This window comes from Sebastes fasciatus, chromosome 16 (genome assembly GCF_043250625.1).
Source record: "Sebastes fasciatus isolate fSebFas1 chromosome 16, fSebFas1.pri, whole genome shotgun sequence".
In the NCBI taxonomy this organism is placed as follows: domain Eukaryota; kingdom Metazoa; phylum Chordata; class Actinopteri; order Perciformes; family Sebastidae; genus Sebastes; species Sebastes fasciatus.
This window is the reverse complement of record NC_133810.1, coordinates 10,644,533-10,662,366: the sequence shown is the minus strand read 5'-3', so window position 1 is coordinate 10,662,366 and position 17,834 is coordinate 10,644,533. Positions and strand designations below refer to the sequence as shown.

The window sequence follows — 17,834 nt, the reverse complement described above, 5'->3', positions numbered from 1 at the left end:
AAAGTTGTATGAGACGCAACACTATGAAAACAAGAGCAGGTTTTGTGTCCTGACAATTTTATGCTCAGATTTTATGCTTCTGTGAAGTGGATGTTTTAGGAATTAGGTTGCAAGACACACATATTGCAGTCTTACAATATGGAAAAAATACAAACTGAATCCCTTGTGGAAATTTGTATGGAAAATCCTGCAGTTAAAACCAGAGACGAATGTGAACGATCATAACATGGTAATGCACTTCTCATTTTATTTAGATCTTAGAAAAAACAAGCAAATAAGAAGCTCCAGAACAAAAAAAAACACGTGTTGGTAGAACAATAAGTTAAACACAAGAAGAGGATTTGTGTCAAAAAAAAGAAATCATTTAAAGACACCGGGTATGCGAAGGCACGTGAGTGACATGTTACGCACTATTAGTTAAAGCAATCAGGATAAAACAAATATGTACAATACCAAAGAAACAATGTGGTAGCAATAGAATTTTCACATAATTTACAAGACAGCTAGTACAGATGGCATACCAGCAGCTACACATCACTGTTGATATCTAGAGGAAAACGATGGAAATTAAGCACTGCAAAATTCATTTTCTCATTTCAAATAAAAAAAAAAGTAGTTTTGTTAGAAACTAAAATTAAGAATAATCTCCACCTACTTCACTATTCACAAGACTGATGGCCACATACTGGACTCATAATGACGCGCCTCTTTCTTCTTGCAGAAAGGAAAGAAAATGTCTCTTTCTCATCGCCCTCCCTTTCTGTTCCCTCTCTCTCAGAGGAAATGTACAAATCTATTTCATTTGCTTGGCTGTGAGCAGAAATTCGAGTTGATAGAAGGAAGGGAATACAGATACGTATGCTTCCAACTTCGGTCTTTTTCTCTCTTCCAAAGAGAAACTGTAATGTATCTGTGTTGTGGGTCCAAAAAAACTTAACAAGGTGAATATTACTCCCACATGTTGTGAGCTGTGGACAGTTTTTCTACGACCGTCTCAAATTTTTTAAGTTGTCATGAGAGGCGGAGAGCATATTGGTGTCAAAATGGAGTGTTTTTAATAAACAGACCCGGTGAACTCGGTGCTCTTGTTTTTATGAACTGTGCGAACATGAGCGAGAGCTGAAATTCCTCTCTCGGTCAGGTGCTTGAGAGCACTTCAGTTACAATCTCCTGTGAGTGTGTATCAAAATGTCATCAATGCATGCATGCACTGCATCATTAAAGTCTCATTTTCTTTCATTTTGTTGTTTATAAATTGCGGTTGTTGTGATCACATCTGGGAGAAACTCCGCGGATGTCTCCTGCAGAGTTTTATTTTACATTTCAGAGGGGGGCGGGGTGGTGCTTGGATAGCCGCACACAGAGGCATTTACTACAGGTTATAGTTTGGTAAATTCATTCCCCCAAAGCATACTGAAACTGCAGAAAAACAGACATGTTCCCCAGTTTTGTATCATAGAAAGTCTGAAAAATAAACTGCATAGATGTAAATAAATACAAAATGCAAAAGTGTATCCTGCGACAGGAGTATAATGTGTAACTGTAACATAGTTAAAAAGACACTGAAACCTTTAAAACCCCTTAACCGAAGCTTAAACTAAATATCGGTATACCTTAAATGCGTTGTGAAACTGCTGTTATAATACCGAAATGCAAAATCAGTCAGAAGGCAGAAAAACCACCAATCAACTCAAATATCTCTTGTAATAATCCATATCACACACACACACCAACACATTCTCACTCCCAACTAAAGGACGCCTCCATGCGTTGGTTCACGATGCCGAGGGGCACTGCCTATTCAGCGGCGTTTGGCGAGTTGGGAGTGAGAACGGGTTGCACACACACACATACAACTAATGCACTGACTGCATAAACATCTGCAGACTTTTGTCATCTGCTGCATTTCTTGTTTCTTGGTTATTGCATTGAATATTGTGGTAATATATGCTGTGCTGGTGATGTGGATATGAACACCGTGGTTCAATGTTTTTCTTGGATGTAAACCACACTGATTGAGAGATGAGGGCCGTCAGGTGGGGACATACAATGTCATGTTATTAATGGGTCTGGGATACTCGTCAGAGCCAAGCCTTATTCTGTCAACGTATTTCAATATGCTCAATATACATTTATCAAGACTGTCGGTGTATAGAGATGCCGATCTTGGATACACACATTTCATAGGACTCTCCCAAAGGCACAACTGATCCAAGATCGGCATTCCTGCGTGACAGAGCCTGATAAATGTAGGCTAGGATACTCTAGTTAGCCCCGTTCTCCCAGATTTTAGTTCCCCCTAGTTATATTATACAGTATCGCCACCTCAGACTAGCTCCACCTTGGAGTTGGGGTAAACGGCAACGATGTCGTAGCCCTCTGGGGGCTGGACGCGCATCTTGGCGTGGGTCTCACAGTACAGGTTGTCCTCGATGAAGAAGTAGCCTCTCTGCTTGAGGTTGACGCCGCAGTCGTCGCACATGAAGCACTCGGGGTGGTAGAGCTTGTCCCTGGCCTTCACGATGACGCCACTGGACGGGGAGATAAGAGTGCGTTAGACGTATTATGAAAACACATTTAGAAATGATGGAGATGCAGCAGAGGATGACTGCAAAATGGAAAACAGACAAAGAGAGACGCATGAAACAGTGCTAGTGTAGAGTCCAGTAATGCGACTTATGTTTTTAATATGGGTGGTTTCTTTTTGGTACGTTTTCTGCTGGATCTTGAGTCAGAATATATTTTTATTGACCGTGTACAGGAAAAACGACTCCTTATATGAAGTGTAAGGGAAAAAAAGGACCAAAGATAGAGGACCATACTGTACATTTTCCCTGTATGCATCAAAACGAGGTGGCAGCGTGACTGAGGCTTTACAATGGAACACTATGCGGTCGCACCGCTGAGAAGTATGAAAATGCATGACTGGAAAATGATGCAATGACACACAAACTGCCTTAAAAGGATAAACGCAAGCAATCTTTAGGGAGGTACCATCAGCGCAGAGGACTTTAAAAGGAAGTGATGATGAACTATTTATGACTGCCTCACAGTTGTTTATTGAGCTTTCTATTATCTATGCTAATCAGCAATTATTATCATACTTTATAGCGACTATAACCGAGCAAGTATTTGAATATATTCCTGTCATATTTCAGGGAAGTTTTCAGGTGGACGGAAAGTCACACATACCATGCTGTCACACCTGGGAGCTGAATAGTACATTATTCATTCTGCTTGGCCGGCTGCTGGTGCATTAGAAAGTTCACTGCTTCACTCAGTCACACACAGTGACGGCGGTTGTTCAAGGGCGTTGTTCATTCACTGTTCCCAATAAGATTTTCCTTTCTGGACTGGGGACTCGGGCCAGCGACCATTCAGTCGTAATCCTGCATCTTTTTTTAACCGCCTTCCCCGTTTAACCACATGACTTGCAGGATAAACTCTTGACACAGCGCTCTACACTTGTTTAAAAAGCTGTAAAAATGCTCCCAGGTCATAACAGCCTTATTGTGCCCCTGCAAGCTCCTACAATGCCCTCTTGTTAACGGGGTAAAGTAAGCCGATGACATCACTGCTTACCTGCAGCTGCTTTTATAGAGGGGGGATTACCGGTGCATGTGGTTACTTTGGGAGAAAGGTGTCTGTGTGTGTGTGCATGTTTGTGCATATGTACCTGTGTGTATGTGCGTGGGAAAGGGTGTGGACGTCGGCTTGGTTTAATCATTAAAATGATAAATGGGAGTAGGGTGTACTTGTTAGAGGCCTGTTGGTGCAGGTAGAGCTGCACGAGTTAACCTCTTTGTTTCTTAGTCAGGGAAGAACCGTCACCATGTTCAACTTTTAAACTTTATGACCACGGGCGGAGCGATTAAACCACACAGAGACATGTAATTTCGAGATGGCGACAGCAAATCTGATAATAAATCATTCATATTTATGTGTGTTTATTTACTGCATCTTCAGTAGTCTGTAATTGTAAACCACCGTAACCATAATGATTAAACTATTACGTTTTATGTGATTATATGTAATACCTTTAATTGAAAAGATTACACTATACCTCAAGTGTTGAAATGAAAAGCAAATCGAAACAGTTATAAAACTAGAATTACCGCATCGTGGTTGTATGCCTCCGCCAACCAGCCAAATTACAGTTTACATCCATCCATCCACAACATGTCTGTAAATGTCATCACTTCATCGTTTTATCTTAGACGTTAGTGTGAAATTGTCATAGTTAGCATATGAATTCTTGAGTTATGGCCAAAAATGTGTTTTGTGAGGTCACAGAGACCTTTGACCACCAAAATCTAATCAGTTGATCCTTGAGTCCAAGTGGACGTTTGTGCGAAATTCCTTTCAGGCGTTCCCATAGTGGACGTATCACTGTGACGTCACCCTTTGGTTTGTGGACTGCTGTTTTGAAGCCTCAAGTTCAGCAATTTGGCCGTCGCCATCATGTTTTTTTGCAACCCGAAGTGACACGAGAGTGTGGAGCTAAGTACAAGCGAATGCTGAATAAGACATTTTTAGGCGACCAAAAACGTTCAATACTTACACAATGCCATTACAGCAGCGTGTGCACTGGGGCAGCTTCTGGAGACCAGACATGGGGCTGGGGATGGGGCTTCCCAGTTTGGGGATTGGAGACCTGACTGGAGACTTTAAGTTTCTCATTCTGTCTGTTGGGGAAACACCTAGAAAAACAGAAACAAAAACAACCACAGAATAAATACAGGAACTTTGGAAACTGCATCATATAAACTACTCAGAGGACAGATCTTACAAATAAGCATAAACGTACAACAGATTTCCAGGCGCCGACATGAATATTTGTGGGCCTCTCACCCAGGTAACCCTGTTTATATATATATATATATATACAGTATATATATACTGTGTGTCTGTGTGTGTGTGTGTGTGTGTGTGTGTGTGTGTGTGTCATACAGGGTCATAAGAGTGTGTTTGTGTTTTCACTCTAGAGGACTCTGTGTTCCAACAAACACAGGACCTTTAACCAGGTGACCGGAGTTCGAGACAGAATTTTTCTGAGTTATGTTAGTGACGTTTGTCATGTTTTTTAGTGACGTTTGTGATGTGTTTTCCGTACCGATGTTGCCATACATATTTGACTTAATTTATGTACTTAGTTAGGATTAGGAAAAACATCATGGTTGGGCTTAAACTAAGTGGTTTTGTTGCCTAAACCTAACTCTGGACGTTACCGTAGTTTTGTTGTGTGGTGTACAAATGATATGCGAAAAGGCTAAAATCCGTCCTCATGACACGCGGAATGTCCATGTGTTGTGCTATTTATACGCCTTCCTGTGAAACCAGGTTGAGTAATAACACTCTAGCAACCTACCTAAACACAAGAAGAGTATCTATAAACACCCTCGCAGCCACATCATTTAACAATGTCCTACCAACCGCTTGGGTAAATACAATAACCTGGTTCAAGCTAGTTTTGCTCTAGCAGCAAAAGTAGAAACTTCTATTATACTATTACTTTGCTGTCAATGCTGTATCATGCTCAAGACAAATGGTAGCCTACCAAAAGTATTGGCATGCTTAGGGTTAGTGTTTCTGTAAGTCTCATTAACATTGTTGCTTGTATTCTTAAGCAGGATGTTGCCACTTATCCTCTTCCTCAGCCTCAACATGTGATTGTTTTGAAGAGATTTATGCTTTCACTTTCAGATATCATGAAATACAACCCAGCGGCACGCTATGTAAAATCCAAGGACAGAATACTGTCATCAATCTCCATGGTGGTCTCGAAATGAATGATTCATTGGTGGGGAAATTCACATGTACGTGTTGTTTTAGCCACTGAATAAAAAGTCTGTGTTAACTCATAAGAAAGTACTCCCTTTTTCTTCTGCTTTCCCTTTAGATCACAGTCACTGAAATTCTGTTGGCCTTCCCCTCTCTTTGACCCCTCTGTGTCTCTTTCCTGTGTGCTCCATTCAAGAGTCTGGAGTGGCATTTCCTAGTAAGCTTTCATCAGTCAACCTGACTAGACACCCGGCATCCCATGTTACAGAGTCAATCTTTAACCATCACACCAACATGCTACAATCACACAATATCTGTGAACGACATTCATCTCAATGGAAAGAACAGGTAGAGGCATTGTCTTTGCTAAAAGTATATATCTGGTTAAATTAAAAATGAAAATGACAACCACTCCAGGAGGTTTCTTCAAATTTAACACACATAAAGTGTTGAGAATAAAGCTTTCTGTAACAAAACAAAACAAATGCACAGTCACAAATTTGATGACTCTAGACTCAACAAAATAAAAAACTACTTGCAACTCGACTTGGACTTTAGCACCAGTGACTCGTGACTTCATTTGGACTTGAGCCTTTTGACTTGACAATACTTGATACATTGCCCCAATCCCAAGGAGTAAAAAGTAGCCTATGTTATTTAAAATGTGTGTGTACGGAGACGATCAACTGCCGGTACCGGAGGTACAGTAACTCCAACAGCGTCGGAGATGTTGGGTTTATTTCCTTTTCGGGAAATCCTCTTCTGATTTGTTTGGGAAGATGATTTACTCGTGGGGGAAAAAATGAACTGTACAAACTGAATTTCTGTCTTTTGTGGTTTATTGCTGAATTCCCAAAAAGTGGTGTTTTTTTGTTGAACTCTGGACTCTTTATTTTTGGTGAATATTATTGGGACTTGCATTTCATTATCTTACAATAAGTTCCCCAGATCCACTTTGTCTGAACCAATTCGACAGCATTCAATCAAGTTGCTGGAGAAAACCATGAAGAACTAACATTACGTTTCTGAGCGCCAGTTGGCACCAGTTACTCTGTTGTTAAAACGGCATCACATTCGGTGAAGAGTGCATTATGACTTGTCTAGGACTCGAAACTCAAAGTTCAGGAGTGCAAAGACTTGAGACTTACTTGTGACTTGCAGAACAGTAACTTGGTCCCATCTCTGACCAACAGAATATAATGATCATTTATGTTACAGGGCTATTTAAAAAAAAAAGAAAAACTATAATAAGCAGTTGAGGCTGGTTATTCTGGTGGCAGACAAGGGATGCTGCCTTCCCACGGATGGCATTTTTTATTAAGAGCGATCAAATCCGATCATCATGCGTTTAGTTATGCCTGACTGGAATGCATGAAAGGGGCATATTTAATACTGGAGCCACTCCAGCGGTTACAAGTGCACCAGGGTAGATCAGTAGGGCACAGTGAGCTGCACTATAGGACTTCCCTTTACTGATGATGTGCCAGCAACGAGCCACCTATCACTGCCACTAACCACAGTCTAATTGCCTCGCAGCTGGCACCTGACTCGAAGCACTTTCCATCCCTCAGTAAGCGTTCGCCTCTGACTGCTCCATGGTGTGTTTAAGAGCTGACATTAGCTGGGGAGGTTATTTCGGATTAACGTCTCTATTACCTAACGATGCACTTGGATGGAAAACCTTTCATGTGCAGCACTTTCGTGACTTTCTCACAGAGGGGAAGGTTGACTAATCAAAACCTTTAGACCACAGTTAGGAATAGATACTGAATGAATAAGTGCTTGTTTAGTCTTGCTTCTACATTTTTAAATAGCCAGACTACTTAGGCCCCGTATATTTTGTTGCCAACTGCAGACAGACACCGTATTTTATTTGACAGACAGTGACAAGTTGGCCGCTTACAACACAAATCTCACCCCACGCAACATTTACGGCACAATGTGTGTCCTACGCTGTGACTAATATCAACCAAGTGTACTGTAAAACAGCCCCCATCCTAACTCAAACCTGTCAAGTGCAGAATGTGAAGCCTCGGGGGAGTTTAAGGCAAAGGGAATTCGCAGCGTCGAAAGATAAATAAACAATAAATAATATCATTTTGTGGGGTATTGTATCAACTTTTGAGGACGTAAAAAAGCTTTTAATCTCTGGGGCCACACATGCAGTCAGACAGAGAAAAATGTCTGAAAACATGGTGCTGACATAAAAATGAATTAATGACAAATCTGATAATCAATTTAAGGCTTATTATGAAGCAAAACTAAGGATTTCTTTTTGCTTTTGTTACCATACCACTGTAAACCGAGTACTTCAAAGTTGTTCCCACTAAGACGAATTAAACAATGACTTCACTTTGGGCACTGGGAGCTAATGGCGGGTGTATTTTGAGCATTTATAGAGTAAGCAAATGAAAGAATATTAAACAAAAAGCAACAACTCTCCTGTGCCAACAGACAGCCGAAGGGTTAAGCCCCTCACCACTGGCATCACATGTTTACTCCCACTGGACTAGGAATCTTGCTCGGGCTTTAAATCTTGTATCTGGTCAGCTCCGTCTTGATCCCTGTGGAATAACAATCTGAGTGGAATGCTCCCCCCTACTTTTCCTTGAATTGCTCTGCAGTGTGTTTGAAGAGGGGGGCAAGACTGATGGGATGTTTACCTTCACCTATCGGAGTTGGTGGTCACAAATACAGACAGTCAAACTGTTCAAATCAAATCCAAGTTGATCCCCTGGGACGATTTATTTAACTTCCTATGTAACTTTTGAGCAACCCTGTCTCCCACAAAATAACGTTCCCGTACAACTTATCTGCATTCTCACGAGGGAAATGTATTTTCTTCCGGACTACGGTTGCAGTTTTAAATATGTGGTTAATGTTGTAAATTGCAACAAAACAAAACAAAAAACTCAACCCTACTTAGTTAGGTTTAGGCAACGAAAAACATTGATTGCTCGATATACTACATCACCTGCTCAGGGTAATCCGCAAATTGCGAAAACGTGCAAAAACTCTCGCAAAACCTGCTGCCCGACGACCTATCCTAACCTTTTTAGGAGACAGCGCTGCTTTTGAGGCAAAGTAAGATAAAAGTGACAAATATTACTGGATGTGAACATATCAGACATCAACAACATCAGAATTTACATGTGATGAACCAGGAGGCAATCGATAATTGGTGTTATACTTTGAGATTATAACATTTCCTTCTTCGCATACAGCAGTGATGCTGATGGATTTCTTAGTCCGCCGAGGTCTTATTCTGAGAAAGGTCACAGCCTGCTTTCCATGTACAGAAACTGGGTTTTGCGGCCATCATTCATTACTGTTGTGACAAGCTATCTGCTGAAAAAATAACCCCTGCAAGCTGATGTTCTGCAAAGACACTTTTCTAGAAACATATAATGTAAGGAACAGTAGAAAATGTGATATTTTTCAGGATTTTCTCTCTCTAAACAAATAACCTCGGAGTTCAAGGAACGGATGAGGTTTCAGAGAGGTCACTGGAATTTTGTTTATTTCTTTTTCCGACTGTTGGAGAAACGCTCCCCCGTCACGCCGTCTCCTCTCTGTCCTCCTCTTAAATTCACATCAATAGTCTACTTTTCTTTCTACGACCTACTACTTCACTACTACTCTTTATGAATATATATATTTTTGTTTATCTATTAATTAATTAATTAATTAATTAATATATGTATTGTTGTATTTTTTTCTAATTGTTACTTTATATATGAGCCCTTTGTTTGGCAGATATACGTAGCCTACATAATATACGTGGATAATATATATATATATATATATGAATACCATGTTTGTATGCTTAATTGTATATAAAATGATTCATGTCCAGTATTACAGATGTATGCTGATGATGTGTTGGTATATATCAATCTAACCTTCACTATCGAAAAAATTATAATTTGATCACAAACAAAAATCATCTCATTAGTAAAGGTGGAAATTATAAAATCTCATTGGCAACAGAGCAATCCCCAAGATTTCTCTTATTCGTTAGCATATAACTAAGTAAAACCCACAGATGTTATGGAAAAAACAGACCTTCGTATTGGTTTCTTCTTTCCATCATCAACCGTAGGTAATACTGCTTAACTTAACACCAGTATTTTACTTTCACTCCACCCCTCTACCATCCACATTGCTATCCAATCACGGCAGAGTCTGAGGAATTCTGGGTAAACTGACACTCTTGTTTGCTTTAACTTTAAAAGCCCCTGAAAGTCAACATGGCCTCTACGGGGGCTTTCACCTTCAAAAGGGGACCAACTACTGTGATTTAAAAGCCTGACAGCGAGGTATGCATTCAAAAACAAGAGGATTTGACTTTAAACTCAGCGTCGAATGTGTTCAATTGTAAATTTGACTTGTTTCTTCTTTATTGGGCTGTTAAAAACATTAACCAAGGGACAAACTTTAGCAACATATGTGGGAGGATTTCTCACTCTCACACAGATTAAATGACAAGGACAAACATCAACAGAGAGACAGGTAGCTTTTCAAATGATCCCAACGTAAACCTGAGGTGTCTCCGTGTTTCATCGAGGGCTTAGCCTGTCAATCAAGCTGTCAGTCTCCCGAGCTGCAGACGAAAAGAGTCCCCTTTAAATCTCTTTAATCCATCAGCAGTGTCTCTCTCCCTCCAGCCCCCTTCAGACTCGGCCTCTTTCTTTAGCTCTGCCTCTCTCTCATTGCTCTGAGTGTAATGATAACTGCTAAATTAAGGAAACAGTGTGTTCTGGCTCTGCTCCAGGCCTCACTGCAGGAGCAGTCAGCGTTGTTCCTTGCGCTGTGGATTATCCGGTCGGCTCTCACATCAAAAGGTAAACCCAGGGATGTGATAGCCGAGCGGGAAGTTTTTACTCTCATCCTGAGATAATAAGATTCTACAGGGAATGAAAATCAGTGATTGATTTATTCTGATATTCGGTATTTGACGCCCTGGGAATGAGAGCGGGCTGAAATAGAGGGCGGGGCATAATTATTTTTCGCCTTGAGCAGCAGAAATGCATGCACCGGGCCTGATTCATTTGAAAAAGTGAGGGATTGTATTATATATATTTAAATATTCACGACATCAGACATACAATTGGAAGAATATCGATGTAACACCTGCCAGCTCCTACAGAGAGTGATGCATTATGGGTTGTTTGCGAGTCACTTCAAGTCTGCTGTGTGTCTTTTAGAGTTAGCCAGCCCTAAACTGGTTTAGTTGGCCCAGTTTACTCTATTGTTAGCTTCTGACAGCTAAAATGTTTTGGAGGAAATAAATTCCTGATGAGTGAAAACAAGTTGAAATCGTATTCCGACCTCTTTACTGCAGAAACACAAACATTCGGGCCAATACACTATTTTCTATATTTTTTTCCACCGTCAAAAGTAAATATCAGGAGGACACAATAACCCCAAGTTGCTGTTGTTTTGTTGCATGAAAATATTCAAATCAGCACCAACTATAAGCCATCATTCTTCTCTAACAGAAACATCTGCACCAGTTTGTAAACTCTGTCAGAGCAGATCTTTGGAGAGAAGTTCTCTGCTGACTTTGACACTGCAGATTCATACATCCACAGCTGGTTACACTCCACTAATAGTAATAAAGATGAGCATGCCTCAGTGTTAGTTGCTGAGGTTGAGGAAAAACATTAATCTTAGACAATCTGTGCTAACAGGTCATAAGCCCACTTCTCTGAGGTCCAGGCTATTTCCGCTGTAACATACCAACACTTGGCTCATAACTACGACTTTAACAACGTTTTCCCTGCTTTATAGTGGTAAACATGGACACTGAAAAGAATGTTTTAGGTGAGAGGATTAGTCCTCCTCCGCTGCTGTCAGCAACACATGACTCCTCCTCAAAAGCTGGAATGCCGAGCGGTCAGAAGGCAGACAGGAACACCATATTTCTCACTTTATTGTCCTTTGTGAAGTTGTTTTTGCAGTAAATTGCCAAACCAAAACTTCCCTCCCATGTTCATCCCTGTGTGAGCTATTTAAAGCACTTCATCTTTCTCCTGCTCCCTCCGTCCTCTTGTTTTCTCTCTCACACTCTTCCTCTCTATCCCCTAACCTCGCTGTCTTGCGTCTTTCTATAAAAGGAAAACTATGCCAGTAAGACAGAGCAGCTCAAAACAGTGAGAGAGGAGCCGCCTGAGCAAGGAAAAGATGTTCCTCTGGCTGGAATCGCAGGAGGAAATATTCACTCAGGAATTTCCACCGTATACGTATATCATAAACTTGACTTTGGAAAATAGTTTGTGAGAATTGCACAGATGCAGACGCAGCAGGCAGTCTCATTTTATACCTGCTCAACAATGTTGGTCATTTCAACGTTATATTTATAGTCTGTTGACAGTAGAGCAGCCGAGTGTATCAAAGTCACGATCGCTGATATTATATCATTGCAGAATAAGAGAAATACAACCTCCTCAAAGTCATTTGATTGCAAGCTATCCTTGAACTGTTTGTTGCACATGATGCATCACTCTCAGTAATGAGATGCAGGCCTTGCTCAGCCCTCTAAAGCTCATCAAAAAGAATATGGTGGTATCATAGATACGTAGATTTGACAGACAATTACTGAGAAAAACTAATATTTTCATTATCGATTAACCGATTTTAAGCAAAAAGTGCAAAAAGATTAAAAGCCTTAAGCTTCTAAAATGTGAATATTTGCTGGTTTTCAAGTCTTCTATTAAATTAAATATTTTTCAGCTTGGGCTTTGGGAAATTGGCATTTTGTACAATTTTCTGACATTTAAAGGTGCTAGGGTGCATTTCTATTGCCTCTAAACAGCTCTCAACATGGCAAAGGCAAGCGGATGGCTGGTAACTAACGGTGATAAAAGTGCAAACAACGGCGAAAGTGCCATCGGTTACAGTAATCTTCCTGTTCCTGGGAAAAGCAGCACAACACTAAAAATGTAGGCTGCAGTGCACATGTTTTTTTTCATTCACACAGATATATCCCTACCTCCATCCTCAGCCTCCAGGATTCCTTGGAGGTATTTGAAGGAGCCGGACTGTTTGGGAGCTGAGACGGGCTCCTCGGGGTCCTGCAGCATCTTGTAGACGTCTGAGTGTGGGTCGAAACCGTTACGACCCCCAGGGGACTGTGTGGGAGGCTCTGGGCTGAAGGAGACAAGGGAGGGAGGATACAGTATTATTGTACTGCAATCTACTTAATAAAGATTAGGACAGGTGGCAAAGAACATCAATTTCTTTTAGGAATCAGTAAAGACAACAAAGGAGCTAAGGTTCTTTCTGGTATCAAATATGGCCACTGTATTTTTAGTCTTTTATCAGGTGGTGTCCTGATGTGATGTTTGAGCAAGGAAGGAACGAAATGAGCTGAAGTAGCCTAAACAAAAAGATAAAAGCAGATGACAGTTGCTAGACCACCAAAGGAAGAAAAGAAAACTTAACAAGCTGAGACAGCAGAGAGGGAGGGAGAAACAGAGGTGTACACGTTACAGTCTACATGTGATTCCACGGGCATGAAGTCTTAATCACAACAGCTCTGCGCTATGGATCTGCATGCTCATTCATCCGTCAAGTTTCCCCAAAGCTAACAGGATGGGTCACGTTCATCTGATACACTCCAACGGTCGAACCTCTGGGAGATGAGCAGGGCTGTTGACAGCCGTGCTCAAATCCTGACACACTTAACTGCATGTTTGTCTCCAGACTCGTTTCGAGGAGTCTGAAGGAAGCGCTTCACTGCAGTCTGAATGTGTGTGAGTGTGTGTGTGAGAGAGAGAGAGAGAGAGAGAGAGAGAGAGAGAGAGAGAGAGAGAGAGAGAGAGAGAGAGAGAGAGAGAGAAGCCTGAGCTGGTGAAACTGCGACTGAGTGAGAGACGAGGAAGAAAGAAAGATGGATGGATGTGGATTTCTAAAAAATTACTATTAGTAGAGTTGTGTTTTCTGGGTGGGAGGGGAGATGTATGGGTCCAACAACACACGGCTTTCATCCAGGGGACCGCTGTTCATGTCCTGTGCGTTAAGTTTCACTTTCACTTTACAATCAGCTGATCGTTCGTGTCCCGTGTTCACAACGTCAAGTAACATTTTCACTTTACAAACGCAGTCATTTTAAGCCCAACCATGTTTTTCCAAAACCTAACTAACTGGGTTTGTTGTCTAAACCTAAGCAAGAGATTTTGTTTAATTCACAACATTACGCACGTACCGCGAGTAAAAAGTGACGCCGAGGGGTCTGAGAAAGTGTCAGTATATGACGAGTTGAGATGAGAACGTGTTGTATTGTTCTAATGAAGTTTTTAATAATCCGAACACGTACATTTCAAGATTTTCGTAAAGACTAATCTGTGAATCCTGTCAGAACTGTAAATTGTAGTTTTACTCTGATCAGCTCACCTGTGTGTGGCGCTGAGGCTGAGGCCCCCCATCTTGGTTGGCAGAGATCTGTCTCCATTGCTGCCGTTGTGATAAAGTCCTGCTGGGTTGTTGTACTGAGCGTGCCCGGTTCCGTTCCCGTATCCGTAGCTGTGGCCGTTGTTGGGTCTGGAGTGTCCGTTGTTCAGGTGAGTAGGCTGGGGAGCCTGCGGAGACTGGAGACCCTTGGGGGACTGGGGAACCTGGGGGGACTGGGGAACCTTGGGGGACTGGGGAACCTGCTGGTACTGGGGAGACTGCTGGTACATGGGAGACTGTGGGTACTGGGGAGACTGTGGGTACTGGGGTTCAGGGGTGTACGAAGGTTTGCGACTGGAACTGCCATATCCGCTGGTGATGGGACGGAAATTCTACAAAGGAAGAAAAAAAAAAAAACATTTAAAAAACTTTAAAAAAGCCAAAGAAAACATCACAAGATATCCGCCGTTAATAGAATGGAAATTCTGTAAAACCAGACAAACAAATAAGAAATCATTAATAATGTTAAGAGGAAGAAAAAAGGAGTAATGGGTCCATTACAGAATGCACCATCATGTTCTGGTTCAGGAAATGAGGGTAAAAAGAGAAAACAAGCCCAATAGTGCCCTGAGTTTAAAACCACAATTCTTCAAAGGCGAAAACAGTGGTTGTTCCTAAATGAGGCTTTGCAGCGGTGAGGTCTGAGAGAAAAGCTTTTTTTTTTCCATTTCATTTCTGCTGTTCCCTCTTTAATAGCGAGGCTTATAAAGAAGGAGCTTGCGTTAGATTTCCTGCAGATGTTTCTGTCAAAACAAATTAACTTGTGTGGTGTAAATATTGAAACAAAAGTTTTGTTTTTTTCCACTGGCTGCTGCTTCTTCTTCTTTGGATTGAAGCGTTTATAGAAGCTGACAGAGCTGAGACACTGTAAAAGATTAAATTATTATCTTTTTTGATGTGTTGGAACAGACATTCTACATTCTTCTGCCACACAGATGCGCTGCTGGACTAATGCAGGACAGATGCGCAGACACCTACACTCGCACCACTGTATATTTATGCTGAGGTCAACGCCCTCTTCATGCATAAACTCCGCAGTGACTTCACCGAAGCCTCTCGGTGTTTACCGCAGCTATCAGCACACTTCAGCGATAACGCTCTCTGCCAGCCCGGCTCGTCCGCCTCAGAGACTGAACGTTACAGATAAAGTTTTATTGCGTGGCTCGCAATGATGTCACCACTTCTGATAGTGTTTTAAGTGCTTTGAATTTCCAAGATAGCCAGTAGTTTTGAAAGACCAAACAGGGCTGCACATTATCATAACTTCAGACTATAAACATTCTAGCTGAATTAAAGTGACTTGTTTACAAGTTGAGTAATGCGGCAGGATGGGAAACAGTCCAAGTGATGAGCCACTGGTATGAGCGTGCGTGCATGTGTGTGTGTGACTGTGTGTGTTTAAAGTGTCTTAGCCACAGGAGGTGGAGGTTCACAGCTTCTCCAGACAGGACCCCTGTCATTTCAACAGATGGGTCTGCTGGATGTCATCCTGTCCTGGACCACACACACATGCACACATGTACTGACACGCACACAAACACGCAGGTCTAATGTAATCAGCACTTCTCAGTCCTCCTCTCATCTACACCAACGAGCCCACAACTTGGAAAAGCAGCTCTGTCATTGCCCTGCCTCCTGTAGTTAAGACGGACGACTTTGGAGAAATTTAGAACCACCTCGTCCTCCTCTCCCCAAAAACCTCGGACAGTGAAGACGGATAAATCCAGGATCCAAATGCTAGCAGATAGCCATTCATGGTTAAAGTTCGGAGAAGCAGGCAGGGGCAGCCGGTGCTCGTCTCCCGGAGCCAAACCCAGTTTGGGCAGGATGTCAGAAACACCCAACTCTCTGCGGCTCCCTCTCCAAGTGAACCAGACACTCTGAAGCCTGGTGCTCACTGCAGGGCCAAACCAGATTCTTCTCCATATCTTTAGCCCTATTTGCACAGATGGTGGACCTCATGTGATTTTCCCTCAACCTCCATGTTTTGTGAATATGGACGGAATAACAACATTTGACAAAAAATCCCTGATAGTTTCGTTGATATCACTGGGCATTTACTGATTTAGCAATGCAGGAATTTTACATTGACAATGTCTTTAAAACTACCTGTAGAATCCCAGCCGATTAGATTGTTTTCAGGCTATTGAATAGGCGTCATCAGTCGCTATAAGCACCATAGATGTGGTTCAATAGGGGCTTACTACACCCACTAGAAGGTTTTATCATCTACTCACATGGTAGATCACCAAAAGAAGGTATAAAAGAACGTGACGGCGATCTCTAGCGACCGTAGTAATTATGACAGGAGCAAAAACGGAAGTCAGGCGCTGTAGTAGATGTGGGTGGCGGTCAGGGACCGGACCGTGAATGGGACACAATACACAGGGTTTTAACCCACGAGGCCGGAGTTGGCATCCCATGTGAAAACAACAACGTGTAGTTGTCTTTATGTTCACAAACGTGAAGTTTCACTTAAACTTTTGAAAGGTAGTTATTTTAAACTAAAACACAATATTGTCCCTACACTTAATAAAGTGGCTTTGTTTGCCTAAACCTAAGTCAGTGTTTTTGCTGCCTAAACCTAAATAAGTTGTAGTTTTGTTACCTAAACAAGTTGTAGTTTTGTTGCCTAAACCTGAAGAAGTTGTAGTTTTGTTGCCCAAACCTGAAGAAAATGTAGTTTTTGCTGCCTAAACCTAAATAAGTTGTAGTTTTTTTATCTAAACCTAAATAAGTTGTAGTTTTGTTACCTAAACCTGAAGAAGTTGTAGTTTTGTTACAGAAACCTAAAGAAGATGTATTTTTGTTGCCTAAACCTAAAGAAATGTTTTTGTTTGCGTTCAAAACGTAACGTTTCATTCAGTTTTAGAACGTGTTGAATTTAAGGTTCGCTTTCACTTTTACAGCATAGTAACCCTCTATTGACCCACATCTATGGTGCATATAGCGACCGATAACGACTATTTAATGGCCTTATAACAGTCAAATCCTCAGCCATTCCACTGTGGCAAAATGCATCCTCTAGAGGAAAAAGATCTCAGGAGATTCAAATCTTCTGATTAATAATATTGATATATTACATATAACGTCTAAGTCCTTCTATCCACACTGTGGTAGAGTGAAGGTTCAACTGGAGATGTTGCCCTGGTGCTGGATTAGACACACAGTGGTACTCTAATGATTATCTCACTACTTTCTGTACCACCCTACTGCCCAAAACATCTCCACCCTTCCTTTAAAAGAACATTTTTGAATGCATTTCCTCAGGAAGAGATAATGGAGGGATGAATTTGAATGTTTTGCTTGCTGCTTTCTTTAAAGTGCCCTTTTGAACCTCGCTATCTTTTATTTCACAGCTCGATCCATCTTACGTCTTTCATTTCCTGAGCTGGAAGGGTTTTCAGAACAAAAGTTCTTCAGAACAAATCACTGTCCCAACACGCCTTTTTAATGAGAATTCATTATTCGGTTCTCATATTCACACGATCTGCAGATATCAATCAGTACCTTAACTGTATGACTGTCAGGCGAGCTTATTCATGTCTGCGTTCGGAGAATAAAGGAGGCAAGAAAGAGGGAAAATCCCTGAGTGTATT

General features: G+C 41.5%; 1 protein-coding gene across 2 annotated transcripts in view; it reads right to left on the bottom strand.

Moving 5' to 3' along the window:
- Window positions 1-222: 222 nt before the first annotated feature.
- pdlim4 (PDZ and LIM domain 4) overlaps window positions 223-17,834 on the bottom strand; it is a 51,430-nt gene continuing 33,818 nt past the window's right edge. Inside the window, exons 4-8 of one of the 2 annotated variants that reach the window (XM_074610234.1) lie at window positions 14,494-14,567; window positions 14,179-14,457; window positions 12,776-12,933; window positions 4,562-4,700; window positions 223-2,531 (exon numbers count right to left, since the gene is read on the bottom strand). In XM_074610234.1, coding sequence (XP_074466335.1) covers window positions 2,327-2,531; window positions 4,562-4,700; window positions 12,776-12,933; window positions 14,179-14,457; window positions 14,494-14,567 — 855 coding nt within the window. In that variant the 3' untranslated portion in view covers window positions 223-2,326. Of the gene's footprint in view, window positions 2,532-4,561; window positions 4,701-12,775; window positions 12,934-14,178; window positions 14,568-17,834 lie in introns of both variants that reach the window. The other variant, XM_074610233.1, reaches the window with a different exon arrangement.